The following is a 16,590-nucleotide window of genomic DNA, read 5'->3' as shown; positions in this document are numbered from 1 at the left end:
TACATAACTGCATGTGGGCTTTTCAGACTTGCCACTCACCTGGGTTTTACAGTTCACATATTCAGATAAGTTTTAACTATAAAGGTTTATTCTACAAAGCAATTCCAACTGCAATTAGGAATAAAACAACAACCTGGATACTGTAAAATATTTTGCAAACTTACAGCCATCGCACCCATCCAAATGCTGCGGTATAGGTTTCAGTTGAAGTGGGTTCAAATGACCTATATATATATCACTATATGGATTTAGGAGTAGCTGATTTTAGGACATCTTTTCAGTACATACCACTGGCCAACACATTCTCAATGTTTGGCAAGCTTGTCCAGTCAATAGCCATGCATTCAATGCTTTGAGTGCTGTACTTAAGACATATTGCACAAGTAGACCAGATCCTGCTGACAGACAACAGCATTTATAGTTTGGCCAAGTGATATTTTTTGTTTAATAATTGTCCGAACTCCATTTTCAGTAACAGACTGCTTTGACTTAACTGTTTATTGTAACCACAAATAGTCATTGCCCATTACACTTCTTTTGCACACTATCGCCTTTGATAAACCTGAATCACAAAGTTGATATTTCAGAGAAAATAATTTGTAAGAGGACACAATAAATAATAAGTGATAAAATGTTTCATGTCTTGTACACTCTCTTAAATCAGACCTTTTCTAAAAAATACTACTGTAAATGTTACATCATTAAATAAACTCGCATTACAGGACAACCACTGGTAATGGAAACATTTGCTTCTCCTCTGCGACTAACAAGTCTGGCTCGGCAAAATATAAAATTAAACGCTCTGAACCATAAGAGTTCCTTAGATACTAAATTTCAGTTAGTTACAGGATCTCTAGTGTGAACTTAAGCAGAACAAAAACAGATAAAAAAACAATACTATAACCTGCATGTGGAAAAAAACTATTATAAAAGACAGACTTTAACTGTAATGCCTGATGTTTACCAATGCCTTTAAGGAAGAAACATGTCACGTAATTGATTTTATAATGGCATCTATTTTTAAAGCACTTAGAATCTCATCCCTCTAGATTTCATTTTATATTACTAGGATTCATCATAAGATTTTTTTCCTCAATTTCAGTCAGCACAAAGTAATACACAGCAGCTATTGTTTTAAGGTTCCAACTAAAAGACAAAACAGATAAACAATCAGTTGGCAAGTAAAGTGCTCCTTTTTTTCTTTAGATGGAAAATGAAATACTAAATTGATGCCGACTGGCATCACAGAATTAAGTCAGTTAGATCGTTCGTCGAAGAAAAGAACAGACCGAAAATCTTATAAAAATAGAGCAATGCGTTTTGGAGGCCAACACTGTATTTTTCTTTCACCAACTTTGAAAAAGTGTACCTTGTCATAAAAAAATTACTTGAATTTCTAATTTTACTACATAGAAAATTGAGAGGCAAATCAGATTCTGTTGAGCATTATTTCAGACAGAAGAATCATGGAAAACGTTAGGCACAGAACTTCTTTCATGTTCGCATGTGCAGATGTTTCACTGATAGCGCATATTCTTCACAGAAGGAGTTGCAGCCTGAAAGTCAATCATGAGGAAAAATATCTGTTAGCAGTAAAATTCTCCTGTCGGTAGCAAACTGAACACGGAGTTCAATTCATAGTGCAGATGGGCCATCTGTTTCCTGTAGTCCCATGAATTCACATTCAAAAGCTAACTTAGAAGCTTCAAGGATCAACGGTAAGAATATGTAAAGTATACTGCTGGATCGCAGGACTTAATCTTCTTTTTCAATTCTATCTGAAGGTTTGTTGAGTTCAACCCTCACACCTTTTTCACCTAAGGGAGGAAAAGAAAAAATTGAATTGTGTAGAAAGTAATTTTTATTAACTGTTTCATACCCCTTAATACGTCAGGGAACAGCATCTGAAACATCGCCCAATGTACAGAATAGTTAACGGTGCCACAGAGAAATTATAGTGGACCGAAACAAACAAAAAAAAAACAATCTTGAAGTACAAAAGACATACAAGTATAAATTCTCAATCGCAACAATAAACATCACAATGGCGCCTTCCTGGCTCAATTAACACCCAAGATGACACACATTAAAAATGACTGTTCTCACAAGCAAACAGACCAGGTTAATTTAGCTATATAGTCATGTCAAAAATCAAATAACTAAATAGGAGCAGCAACAAGGCTACAAGTTAAAATGTAGTGCAAACCCCTGGCATGAAGAGCTTGCCATACACAAGTCTCCCGAGTGTGACAGAAAGTAACAGAAAAAGGAAATAACGAATATGCATGTGTAAACTGTCCAGCTTGTACTATATGAAATGTTACCTATTTCCACCTTTCACATCACTCAGCAGCCGACAGTACTCCCAATGTGGAAATCATTACCAACACAAATTCTGACATACTTATAGATACCATGCTGAAAGAAGATATATAAAACGACATAGGTAAGATGCTCTAAGGTAGCTTAGTTAAAACAGTGGTCCAAACTTGACAGTTGAACTGCCACTGATCAGATGATGTGCAAGGAAACAGAGTTTTAAAAGTACGAATGATAGAAGTTTGATAAACTACAGTTTACACTGGTTTCCATCGTGATCAATATCAAGATTGTTCCACTATAAAGCAGCCACAACTCCTGATAATGCAACACAGTTCGAACAGCCATAACAACAAGCAACAAAGCCAACGGGGAAGGCTTTTTTGTTTTTTTAAATAATGAAAATGCTTTTTCTTTGATTGGTAAATCTTTATGTGCGATTGTGTGGATTAGTGAGTAAGAGAATGCGTTAAGGGGTGGATGCATGAATGCCTGAATGGTCTTACCATTGTTCTGCATCAAAGCTCTCTCTGGGTACACCCCCTTATTCCTACTAAACTTTGTCAATGCATATTTCTCTCTCTCATGTAATCTTTCCAGAAGCCCTCAAGACAGCAGTTCCTCCCAAGCTTCATAATTGTTTTCTTTTTTAACACACACTAGACCCTGATGGTCTTGCCAACTACTGATCCACCACTCATGAACCAATAATCAACAAGATCATTGAAAGCAGCCTATGTCAACTTCAAGTTCACATCAATGCTAACCATCTCCTGCATGACTATCAGTCTGGCTACAGATCACGCTGCAGCACAGAAAGAGCTACCTTACAAATCGTAGAATATATCCTCTTGACCACAGATGAGGATGACTCCTGTCCCCTTTCAGCTGCCTTCAACAGTCAACCATCCCGCCCTCATATGCACCCTGGAGTCTCGAATGGGATTCCCAGGCAATGTCCTTCACTTAGTCTCCTGCCTTTCCAATCGACACCAGCTTGCTCATATGGGCACTTCCATATCACTTAAGATCTGTATCACCTGCGTCACCCCCCAGAGTTCCATACTTTGTCCTGTCATCTTCAACCTCTGCATGGAGCCAATTGATGCTCTACTCACAGATAACAGCATCAAGATTCACTAATATATCAATAACTGTACTTGAAAGTCTCCTCTCCTTCAGACATCCAAAGCCTTAAACAGTTCTTGCACATCATCCATATCTGGATATCTAGCATCTACCTGAAACTCAACCCAACAGACAGAATTCCAGGTACTAGCTGTGGAGAGCAGCTGAGGCTTATCCAGGAGGGTGTAAATCAGATGCAATTAGCACAGTAGTAATTTCATTTCATCAATCTTTATTTCGATTATAAAAACCATAAAAGATTTCATACAGTGTAAAACAATCATGAAAAAACAGATCTTTCAGTCCTGCGCTATCCACTACAACATAGTTAAAAGTACTAATCGAAGTTTCATTAGAGGTTTTTCCTATTAATTAAAACAATAAATACAATATCATTGAAACAGCATCAAAATTCATCATTTTAACACAATTATGACATTACCAATTCCATTTTCCTGATGGCTTTTCATAATATAAAATATATTTAAAACTATCAGCATTACATAGTTAAAATTACTATCCTCTTTACACTAGATTGTTCACAGTGGCGACTAAAATGTAAAGCCCCTTCTTCTAATTAAGTGTACACTAAAAAGATATCTGCTTATGCTGAAGACAATGGATTGCGTAGTGTCTGTTTGCAGTATTCTTTCAGCCTCACTGCAGCGTCTAAAACCCAAGAGGCGGCAAATTGGTTTGATCCATTTTCTCCTTGCATAAATGTAGGCAGGGCAGAAAAATAGTAAATGTACTTTGTAATCTAGGTGCCAAAGAGAACGAAGTTCACAGCTACCATCGTTTTGCTTTCCTGTGTTACCCACCCACTTTGCAGTAATTGCATTAATTTGTAAAATGCCATAACGAAATTTTGAGTACAAAGTTTTGGCCAGACCTGGTAGGATTTCATCCATAAAAGACTCAAATTTACTGTTAGGTTTGATAGAAAGATACCTCAAGGATAGGGTGCCTAGTTTGGGATTACGCAACCAGGAATTTTGAATAAACGCTCAGTAGCTCAACTTTAACACTTTTTTTCGAATTAGAGGTCAAGCTTTCTGGGTTCTTCCAAAAGTGTCTCAATCCCAGCTTGGTGAACCACGCCTCGTTATGAGTCAACCATGCTAGCCTCATGTTGTTTTTTTCTCAAAATTTCCTGCAAGCCTTCTCTGTAGTCGGCAAGTTCGTCTGTTGACCACAAGCGGACCCAAAACAATAGTGGCCTCAAGGCTGCGTGGTCATCAGTACGATGGATGTCTAGGTCCATTACGACATAAAGTAAAGGGGTAGGCTTGGGAATACTTAATTTCCTAAAGAAAGTATTTTCTTGTGCCATAAATGTGTTTTTCACCGCATGGCCCCATAATTCTGCCCCATAAAGGGAAGCAGGCTGTGCCTTATGTTTATATAACTCCAATGCTGGGAAAACAGCTTTTGATTGACTGGTTTTATGCCTCCTTGCTATTGGAGCTAAATTCTGGATAAGAGCTGTATTGCTCTTGTCCAACGGCGGTTTCCAATCTAGTTTAGTATCTAAAATAATGCCTAAATAATTAAAATTGTGCACATATTCGATCCATTCCGTTAAAACAGTCAAAGTTTTCTTAAAAGTTGTGTGTGGATTGACTGCCATATATTTGGTTTTAGCTTAATTAATTTCCAATCCTTTGGTTTCACAGTAAGTTCTAAAAGTATTAAGTAAGTTTTGAAGGCCTTTGGGTGTCTGAGATATTAAAATAGTATCATCTGCAAACAGGAGTGCAGGTACATTTATGGGCAGCAAGTCCTTATCTGCTCTTTCCTTTTCTATAGCTAGGAGTCTATCCTCCAGGGATATTCTAAGAGCCATCCTTGCTAACAGGATGTCCTCAATGCTGCTTGGGGTGCCAGACACACCTGTGTGGGGGAGCTAGGTACCCGGCGTACTACACTTGGAAAGATGGGTGCAGGGACCACATTTTCCTGGACTAGGAGAGGAGGTTGGGAATTTTCCCCATTATCCGTACTTCCTTCTTCTGTGAGGAGGTTCTCCTCTTCAGAAGGGTGCTCTTTAGCATATTCTGTTAAGAGCTCCTGGAGCTTGAGCTTGGTAGGATTGGAACCAGTTCTAGTTTTCTTGAGTCTACAGAGGGTCCTTAGCTCCTTCATGCCAAGAAGGAGGTAAGGGGTCAGGTTGAGCTCCACAACCACATTCTTTGTATCTTACATTATTTCACTAAAGGTGGAGCCTTTTTAAAATAACTTTTTAAAATGCTATAGGGACTTAACCAAGGCCCTAGCAAGAATTTTAAAGATTTGCAAAATTGAAAAAAAAAAAAAGTGTTGAATCTAAAAGCAATTTTGGATATTAGCCATGTGTTAACTTTTTGTCAGAGTGGTTTACCAAATGCAAAGTCGTAGACTCCACCCCCCCACCCTTTGCCGATCCACCAATGTAGGAACCTGGTTCTGTATAAAATTAGGTATAGTGTGCACAGAGTCCAGTGGATCCCCAGAGGCTGAACTGAGACTCAAGTAGAGAATACTAATGCTCTCTTTGTGATAGTGTGGGCGGGCAGTTAGGCTTATCAGATGGCAGTGCTAAGCATCTGTTGTACACACAGGCAATAAATGATATGCACACACAATTATTAAATACGAGGCCAATTATTTGTAAAAATAATACTTTTAGTATATTTATTTTATAGAACCAAAGATACATTGTTGCAAGTAAATACGTTTTGCAATATCAATTCTTTTAAATGTAAAAAGTGAACAGTGCATTTTTCAAGAAACAAACAGCAATATGCAGGTAAGTAAACTATTTACGATATTGAGTTTCTGCATAAAAGCCTTTTCCACTTCCCTGTGATACCGGAACTTCTGACCAACAGCTGCTCTGGGGCACACGGACTGGGGGTGAGCCACGCACCCTCCCACGGACTTTCCATCACTTCTCGAGTTTTCCGCTTCGCGGAAAACGCTTGCACCAGGTGGCATTTCAGTGAGGCGGCTGAGGGCGACTACAAGGCCCAGAAGGTAGTGTGGGATAGCGACACCCTCCTGCAACGCCCACAACAAATGTTTAAAATCCTCACCTGTACCGCGGGAGCTTTTTCCACTTGCCTGTGATACCGGAACTTCTGACCAACAGCTGCTCTGGGGCACACGGACTGGGGGTGAGCCACGCACCCTCCCACGGACTTTCCATCACTTCTCGCATTTCCCGCTTCGCAGGAAACGCTCGCACCAGGTGGCATTTCAGTGAGGCGGCTGAGGGCGACTACAAGGCCCAGAAGGTAGTGCAGGATAGCGACACCCTCCTGCAACGCCCACAACAGGTGTTTAAAATCCTCACCTGTACCGCGCATCGTGGGACGAGCCGGGCGAAGCTCGGGCCAAGGGCGGGCCCGTCAGACAGACTGAGACTGGACTGGGCCACCCCCTTTATGTTTCCAAATTCAGTAAGACTTTATGCATATCCGTTTAATCGCTTTTACAAACTTATTTTATTGTATATTTGTATTACTGATTGAAATTGCGGCACACTTATAGGCCCAATAGTTATGGCATTAACAACTTCCAAAGGGAATAAAGTAGGTAGTGGGGTAATAGGAGGAGTCATCATTGGTACCATAGACGCCTTCTTCTCCAAAGATGTTATTGTACTGGAGAAGGAAATAGCCTTAACTGAACAGCGGCTATCTCTTGACCATGTATTTCTTAAAAGATCGTCACTTGGGAGTATTGCTACAGTCCCTTCACCTGAACAACCTCCTATTCAGAGTACGCAGAGCAATCAAATAGCTAGCAACCAACGAGACATTTCAACCATCTTAGACATAAGTGGGATTGACGCTAGTCTAGACTCCTATATGGCCTATCCGAATGAAGATCCGGGTCGACGTCAAAGTCAATTATTAATTAGGGAACTGCCAATAGACAGTAGCCACGTAGCACCATCTCAGATTGCCGCTTTAAAACGTAAGCGTGGCGGAAACCAACAGAATGGCATCTGTAATAAAAAGATTAAAACGGTCTCTTCCAAGAATAGGGATATATGGGTTACGTATAGGAACAAGATACCTATCCAGCCGGATAAGTCCGGCTCGAATCCTGCTAGTCCTATTGTTGAGATAATTGAAAGTCCGCTCACAAATCCTAGGAGTACCACGTGTTCGTTGGAAAATATAGAGCACTTGGTCAAGAGTTTAATTCTCCCATTGGTGGAACGGACTAGGAAGATAGGTGAACACCTAGAAATCCTTGAGGAAATTGTACGAGCTAATTCAGAGATGTTGAAAAAACTAGGGGATCAAACATCCGCGAGCACCAGCGCTCCTAGACTACCCAAAAATAAACCGAATCCCGCTCCTAGAAAGAAGCAGGGACTAGTTATAAAAAAAACATCAAAGCAAACAAGTGGGCAGTCAAATGCTAACGATCCCAAACTGACTCGCAAGGTAGAGAATGACAGTAATGCAGTCTCCCACAAAACAGGCATAACCAGATGCCCCTTACAAAACGGTACCAGAAATAGTCAACATAGAGGCTCCCTTAAGTAAAGGACATATGAAGAGAGTTGATCTTCCCCCGGACTGCCACTCCTATGTAATTGTGTTGGCTGGGGTACCGGAATGGAAAAACAACAGGGTTGAATCCTTAGACCTGATTTGCGGGGGGAAATTATCACTGTTCGGAGAGTAACCTGGTTGGGCCACATAGTGAAGGACATCGAAGGAGATTGCATCATTGTTAACTTTAGGGATCCAAGAACAGTTCAGTTCATAAGTGGTTTCCCTAATTATAACAACATAGGAGGAATCCTTGCTTTGGATTTGAGCTATTTTTACCCTGTGGCACCTATTGTTCCCGGTAACCTAAAATCATATGAACCATTCTATGAAGCGAGGTCCTTATATAATGGAAGTCGCTTTAATGCTCCAATGGCACTTATGATGCATGGAGGTTTTGTGCCGACTCGCCATTATAATCATCATCAATTCACAGTCCCAACCTATAATAGATTTGACTGTTTGTCAGGTTTGGGAGGGGTGGATTAACCATCACGGGACCAGGTAACTGTTACTTGTGTTAAAAATTCCTATGACACCCAAGTAAAGCCACTATCAGTAACTGTGGAAATCCAAGAACTAGGAGGGCGGCCGATAGTTAGTGCAGATGATTCCCAACTAGAAAGGATTGACGTTGCATCTGGGAGGGACCCACGTATAAGTAAGGGTACTTCAGATAGCTGTATGGGTACAGTCATCGACTTGAACCACGCTGTGAGCATTAAGACAAAGGATAAATGGTCTTTCATTTCTTGGAAGATTGCTGGACTTAGACCCAAATTGGATAATCTGCTTTGGTCTGATCTAGTTAAAGATCATGATGTGATATGTCTCCAAGAAACTTGGGCTAAGGAAGTTCGCCATATTAATGGTTTTAAGACTGTTTTTACTCCAGCCATTGGCTCATTACATGGCAGAGCCAAGGGTGGGCTCTGCACATAAGTCTCGAATTGTTTTAAATGTAAAAACATGGAGGTTTTTTATAATAATCGCTATTACCATATTGTTGGTTTACATTTGAATAATGCTCTCTGTATTTTGATTGTTAACTTATATAACAATGTTCCCTCTGTTGATTTGTTTGTAGTGTTCAAAACTCTAAGCTCCGAACTTAATGCGATAATATGCAATGAACGTAAGGAGTTCGTCGTTATATGGGGGGGGGGGGGGGGGGGGGGGAGATTTTAATTGCACTCTCTGTAATAGACCTGGTAAGGGAAACTGTGGTTTAACGTTGGACGAGGAGTCCATTCTGACACACTTTGAACATACCGGAAAGGGAGATGCTTTGAATGAGATCCTCTTCACGAATGATCTAGGCTTTGCAAACAAACTGTGTCACCCAGAGGTCCCGTTCTCCGCAACCTTTAACGGTAGAGGGTTAACTTCTTTAATTGATTATGTTCTGATTTCTTCTTGCTTTGGGGACAGTGTAGTTAACTACAGTGTACTGGAGATCACTCTAAGTGATCATTTTCCCATCAGGGTTGAAATTATAGACCCTCGTGCTCCTGTAGACAGTATCCTTTAGTTTCTATCCGAAAACATTGAAATTTCAAGACAGAATGGCTATGCCCTAAAATGGTCCAAGGTCATACCTGAAGAGTTTATCAGTAATTTATTTAAGGCGAGAAAAAAATGTTTTAACATTTGCTTGGACTCGGGGTCCGAGGATACTGAAGTTTTTGACAATTTCAAACTTATTATAACAAGTATCAAGGAAAGCCTTTGGGTTAACCTAAGAAATCATGATAATAGAAAAAAGGGCTGGTTTGATCTGGAGTGCACTAAGGCACATACTAAACTTAAACGGGCTTTGAATAAGCAAGACAGAGATTTTAAACAGATTAGGGAGCTTCATAAAATTTACAAATCAGCTATTAAACAGAGAAGGGCTACGATGAAAAATGAAGCATGGGAGGCACTTTTAGACAAGTCTGATTTGAAGGACATGACTGCATTCTGGAGGGCAGTCAACGCGCCATTTTTTAAAGATGACTAAGGCGCATTTAGAGATTGCCATCTCAGAGGATGATTGGGTGAGGCACTTCGAGGCACTTTATAGCCCTGTGGAACTTCTAGGGGAATTGCCGGTGCAGGAGGTACCTTCCTTACCAAATAACAAAGAGGGGATGAATCTCTCTTTTACGCTGGATGAGGTAATTAAGGGCATTAATTCAAGCAAGGGGGGCAAGGCACCGGGGCCAGATGGTGTCCCGGTAGACGTCTTTAAAAATAATGTAACACTATGGGCACCTCTGCTTACTAGATTTCTGAACGCTGCTTGCTCGGTGGGCCTTGCTAGTACCTGGTACGAATCTATTATAGTACCCATTTTTAAAAAGGGGGACAGGGCTAGCTGCACTTGTTACCGCCCAATATCTCTGCTTGATTCTACAGTTAAAATCATTGGTAGGATCATTTTAGACAGGCTGCAGTCATGGGCCAATGAGTACAAGATTATTAGTGACCTGCAATATGGTTTTAGAGAAGGAGTTGGGACTATAGACCAGGGACTTAATTTATTTATACTCATGGAAAAATATACTAAGGCTAAGGGAAAAAGGTTGTTTTTAACTTTTGTGGACTTGACCTCCGCCTTTGATTGTGGTAATCACAGCAAATTATGGTCAATTTTAATTTGTTTGGGTGTTGAGGACAACAATATTAGTTTTTTAAGATTGCTTTATAATGGAGCAAGGGCTATGATTAGATATAGAATTAAAGGAGAGTGCACCAGAATGTTTAATATCGCGAGGGGGGTGAGACAAGGATGCGTCCTTGCCCCGTTCTTATTCTCAATTTACATTAATGGTTTGGAGAATACTTTACTGAGGGACTGTATAGATATGCCTACAGCATCGCAACGCGTATCCCGGCACTTATCTATGCAGATGATGCTGTCCTGATGGCAAGGACCCCCGTGGCGATGCAAACTATGATCACATCGTTCTCCACCTTCATGACCAATTTAGATTTGAAGGTGAATTGCACTAAAACGTTTTCTATGAATTGTGGCGTTAATGTTAAGCAGAGAAAAAGAACCATGTTCATTGATAAAAAGCCACTGGATCATGTTTCTAATTTCCTTTATTTAGGAATACTGTTTGACTGCACAGGGCAATGGAAAAGTGCAATCAAAAGTAGAAATATGCCATTCGTCAAGTCTGTAATGGCCCTTAAACTGTTCAGCAAAAAGATGGGAAAGAGACCTGTTAATGAGCTCATACTTATTTATAAAGCTAGTTGTGTTACAGTGGCAACTTATGGTGCGGGAATTTGGGGTAATTTTAGTGTTTCTAGCCTGCAGCTGACTGAGAACAGCTTTTTGCGATATCTCCTCACGGTTCCGGAGAGCACGTCGACCCATAACTGCCACACTGAACTTGGTATGCCCTATCTAAAGATCTTATTAGGGTCCAACCGGTTCTTCTGTGGCACAGGGTTTGGACTACCAAAGAGTGTCATCTGAATCGCCTTATACTGGGGGACGCCCTGAAATTGGAGGGCGCCCACCGAGTGAAATGTTTGAGATACATTAAAACTTTTTGTGACAACATCAATTACCCTGAATTCTATGATGATCCCAAGTCTGTAGCAAAAACCCCTAGGAAAGAGCTAAAAAGGTTATGTATTACTTACCTGGCGAACTTAAGAGATCAAATTGAATTGACTAAAAAAACTGTGATTGCTCACCAACTGACCTTAACTTCGCAGGCCATACAACCCTATTTAACCTTACGGATGACTGCACACGAAAGGTTTCTGCTGACCAGATTTAGATTTGGGATTGTCTTTAGGTTATTAAGTTTTCCCGCCATCAATGATTGGTCTACTTGTATATGTAAATGCCCGTGTGACAATACCTCCACTCAATCAGATATTCATATTTTATTTTTTTGTAAGTTTTATACTGTTCCAAGGAAAAGGTGGATCATGCCCATTTTAAAATACTTGAATCTTAGACAATGTCGACCTGCCTTCCTAGCTATTCAGAAACTTGAAGACATATTTTCAGTGGCATCTGTTTCTGTATTTCTTAGAAATGTTTTTCACTCAAGACAAACAATATCTGTTTAAATACAACTCCTTTTAGCTATGAGTCTTTGTATTTTTAACTATTTTTTAGATTGACTGACATATGTAAACCGATTCTGAATTGTGATTTTATGTACTTTTATGGTTGTCAAAGTTTTATAACCGAATAAAGTCTTTTGAAGTGAAGTGAGTTTCTGCATAAAGAATCAGTATCAGGTAAGGGACAAAACTGCACCACTTGCAGCACTGGGGTGGCCAGGTACAGAGGCCAAATTTGGTATCTAGAGCCAATCAATCAATCATAGCATTTGTATAGCGCACTACTCACCCGGCAGGGTCTCAAGGTGCTTGGGGGAAGGGGTCCGCTATTGCTCGAACAGCCAGGTCTTGAGTTGTCTCCTGAAGGCGAGATGGTCCTGGGTCTGCCGAAGGTGGATGGGGAGGGAGTTCCATGTCTTGGCCGCCAGGTAGGAGAAGGATCTACCTCCGGCGGTGGCTCTTCGGATGCGTGGTACGGCGGCGAGGGCGAGGCTTGTAGAGCGTAGCTGGCGGGTGGGCGTGTAGAAGGTCAGGCGGTCTTTGATGTACTTGGGGCCCAGGTCGTGGAGAGACTTATGTGCGTGGGTGAGGAGCCTGAATGTGATCCTCTTGCTGATGGGAAGCCAGTGCAGGTCTCTCAGGTGGCCGGAGATGTGGCTGCATCGGGGGATGTCCAGGATGAGTCTGGCGGAGGCGTTCTGGATGCGTTGGAGTCTTTTCTGTAGCTTGTCTGTGGTTCCGGCGTAGAGGGTGTTTCCGTAGTCCAGTCGGCTGGTGACGAGTGCCTGGATGACCGTCTTCCTGGTTTCGGTCGGGATCCATCGGAAGATCTTGCGGAGCATGCGTAGGGTGTTGAAGCATGATGAGGAGACGGCGTTGACTTGTCTGGTCATCGAGAGGGAGGAGTCCAGGATGAAGCCCAGGTTGCGTGCATGGTCTGTTGGCTTGGGAGTGGTGCCCAGGGCGGGGGGCCACCAGGAGTCGTCCCAGGCGGAGGGCGATGGTCCCAGGATGAGGACTTCCGTCTTGTCCGAGTTCAGTTTCAGGCGGCTGTTCTTCATCCACTCGGCGACGTCTTTCATCCCTTCGTGTAGACTAGTTCTGGCGGTGGCGGGGTCTCTGGTGAGGGACAGGATCAGTTGGGTGTCGTCGGCGTAGGAGATGATGTTGAGGCTGTGTTGGCGTGCGATGGCTGCAAGAGGTCTCATGTAGACGTTGAAGAGGGTGGGGCTGAGTGATGATCCTTGCGGTACGCCGCAGATGACTTCTGTGGCTTCGGATCGAAACGGGGGGAGGCGGACTCTGAGTTCCTCCGGCTAGGAACGAGATGATCCACTCCAGTACCTTCTCTTGGACACCGGTGTTGCTGAGGCGTTGAACTAGGGTGCGGTGGCAGACAGTGTCGAACGCTGCAGAGAGGTCTAGGAGGATGAGGGCCGCTGTTTCCCCGTTGTCGAGCAGGGTTCTGATGTCGTCGGTGGCTGCGATGAGGGCGGTCTCGGTGCTGTGGTTGGCTCGTAAACCGGACTGCGAGGGGTCGAGGGATCCGTTCGTCTCGAGGAAGGCGGCAAGCTGTCTATTAACGGTCTTCTCGATGACTTTGGCAGGAAAAGGGAGGAGCGAGATGGTGCGGAAGTTCTTGAGGTCGGTGGGGTCCGCTGTAGGTTTCTTCAGCAGGGCGCTGAGGAACAATAGTTACTTACCTGTAATCTGTGGTTCTCCAGTATTGGTGTCTTTCATAGATTCACATGCCTGAATCATTCCCCGTCATCGGAGTAGGAGTCCCACGGTATATAAAAAAGCAGTAATAAGCCATTTGTACATAGCAAATAACAGTTATAATAAACCAGGAAGTAAAGTAGCCTCAGCTACCAATGAAAAAACTTCCACATTAGTGACCATCCAAGTCATTATGTTAGACCAAACTGCAGCCAATCAGGCCACAGCTCCCACCAAGGTATTCTCCCCAGAGACCCAGGCTGTCAGATTTTTGTAGCACTGGAGTGTACCAGAGTATATATACATATATCTTAACAGTCTGGGTGAGACTCTGAGGGGAGGTGGGTGGGTGCATGTGAATCTATGAAAGACACCAATACTGGAGAACCACAGATTACAGGTAAGTAACTATTGTTCTTCTCCAGTATTAGGGGTGTCTTTCATAGATTCACATGCCTGAATCCGAGTAGTTAGCAGTAATACAATATGTCGCTCTTATACGCCAAAAGAACAGTTATCATGCATTAAAAGAAAGCAATGCAACAACATATGAAAGCGTAAAAGAGCAAAGGAGGTGGGAGAGATCACCAGAGGCTCACCTTACTGAAACAGATTACGCAGGACTGCTCTCCCCACCGAGGCATCGGTATCGCTTGAAGAATCCAGACAGTAATGCCTCGTGAATGTGTGTCTGCTGGACCATGTTGCGGCTCTGCAAATGTGCGGGAGAGGCACACCAGCAAACAAAGCAGTTGAAGAGGAGACTGCTCTCGTAGAATGTGCTCTAGGTAAGGTCTGTAAGGGTTTACCTGCTTGTTGATGGCAGAGCCCTATCGTGGATGAGACCCACCTGGCGATAGTCTGTTTTGTAACAGCACAGCCCTGTCTTGGTCTGCCATACGCCACAAATAGCTGATCCGTCTTTCTGATGGCAGCTGTTCTTGAAAGATAAAATTTAAGGCATCTCTTAATGTCTAATGTGTGTAAAGTCCGCTCAGCTGGTGACTGCGGATTGGGAAAAAATGTCTTAAGTATCACTGGCTCATTTAGATGAAAATCCGATGGTACCTTGGGTATGTACTTCGGGTTGGTGCGTAGTATCACAGAGTCATGTGAGAATTGCAAGAATGGTGGCTTAGAGGTGAACGCTTGCATGTCACTCACCCGTCTGGCTGATGTTAATGCCAGCAGTAATGCAACCTTCCAAGTGATGAACTTGAGATCGACCTTATGGATAGGCTCAAAGGGATGGCGCAGAAGCTGAGCCAGGACTACATTCAAGTGCCAAGATGGAGGTGGTCGGCGTATAGGTGGAAACATACGAAATAAACCTTTAAAGAACTGTTGGATAATTCTTGATGAGTATAGAGAATTCTTACCATCCTGACGGTATTGTGATATGGCCGCTAAAAACACTTTAAGTGTTGAGTGCGCCAAACCTGATTTAGCCAACTGCAAAAAGAAGGGCAATATCGCTTCCGGCTCCGCATTCATTGGATGTAAATTCATAGTTTGGCACCAAATACAAAAACGCTTCCACTTCAGTCTAAGTTTTGTTTGTTGAAGGCGCCCTAGCATTGGCCAGGACTTCTTGACAGTCCTGTGGAATGTTCAAGTGTGCAAACTCATGGTGTTGAGGAGCCAAGCCGATAATTTCAGAGAATGAGGGTCCGGATGATACACCCTGCCTTCTTGAATTGTTAGAAGATTTGGAATTCGGGGTAGTTGGACTGGTTCGCGCTCTGACAGAAGGAGAAGCTGTGTGAACCAATACTGTCGTGGCCACCGTGGAGCAATCAGGATTATTCGACACGGTTGTTTCCTCATTTTCTTGATGACTTTGGGAATTAACGGAATTGGCGGGAAGGCGTAGGCAAAGATCCGTTCCCAATTCATTGACAGAGCGTCCCCGCAAGAGTGTCTGTGGGGAATCCAGCTCGCAAAGTGAGTACATTTCTTGTTCTGATAAGTTGCAAAAAGATCCAGATCGGGGAGACCCCACCTCTGGAAGATCCGATCCAGCGCTGGCTGATGCAGTTCCCATTCGTGAGTGCTGTTCTTGGATCTGCTCAGCGAATCTGCCAGTACATTGGCTACTCCTGGAACATGCACCGCTGACAAGTTGATGTCGTGATCCAGAGCCCAAGTCCAGATCTCTTGAGCCTGTTGAGACAACCGGGCTGATCTTGTGCCCCCCTGCTTGTTCAGGTAATGCATGCTCGTTGTGTTGTCTGTTCGAATTAACACCGTGGAGCCTTCTAGAATTGCCTGAAAGGATTTTAGGGCGAGGAAAATGGCCCGTAACTCCAACAGATTGATGTGCCATTTCTTTTGTTGAGTGTCCCATTTGCCACTGATCGTCATCCCTTGAAGGTGAGCGCCCCAACCTTCTAGCGAGGCATCCGTGGTTACTATGAATCTGGGGACTTCTGCGAGGAAAGCACAGCCTACTTGCAGGTGGTGCTTCTGACTCCACCACCGGATTGTTTCCTTCATTCGAGGTGTTAGGGTAATGATATCCTCGAAGGACCCCGATATCTGCACCCATTGGTGACTGAGTTCCTCTTGTAATGGTCTCATCCTCAGACGACAGTTTGGAGTGAGAGGGATGCACGATGAGATCATCCCTAGGAAAGATTTGAATCTCCGAACAGAAACGCACTCTTTTCTGAGGAGTGTGGTTGCCATTGTTCTGATCTTCTCCTGTCTTTCGTTTGAAATGAAGACCTGAGCGAGCTTGGAATCCAGCGTTGCTCCTAGGAAAGACTTCCTTTGAGATGGAATTAGATCTGATTTC

The 16,590-nt window shown here is 42.8% G+C and overlaps 1 protein-coding gene across 1 annotated transcript in view; it reads right to left on the bottom strand.

Moving 5' to 3' along the window:
- Positions 1-480: 480 nt before the first annotated feature.
- The window catches only part of EGLN1 (egl-9 family hypoxia inducible factor 1), a 237,319-nt gene continuing 221,209 nt past the window's right edge, over positions 481-16,590 (bottom strand). The window contains exon 5 of the mRNA XM_078648740.1: positions 481-1,817. Within this exon, the coding sequence (XP_078504866.1) occupies positions 1,756-1,817 (62 nt within the window). The 3' untranslated portion in view covers positions 481-1,755. The remainder of the gene's footprint in view (positions 1,818-16,590) is intronic.

The sequence above is a fragment of the Lissotriton helveticus genome, chromosome 6 (genome assembly GCF_964261635.1).
Source record: "Lissotriton helveticus chromosome 6, aLisHel1.1, whole genome shotgun sequence".
Taxonomy (NCBI): domain Eukaryota; kingdom Metazoa; phylum Chordata; class Amphibia; order Caudata; family Salamandridae; genus Lissotriton; species Lissotriton helveticus.
This window is presented reverse-complemented; position numbering and strand designations above follow the sequence as displayed.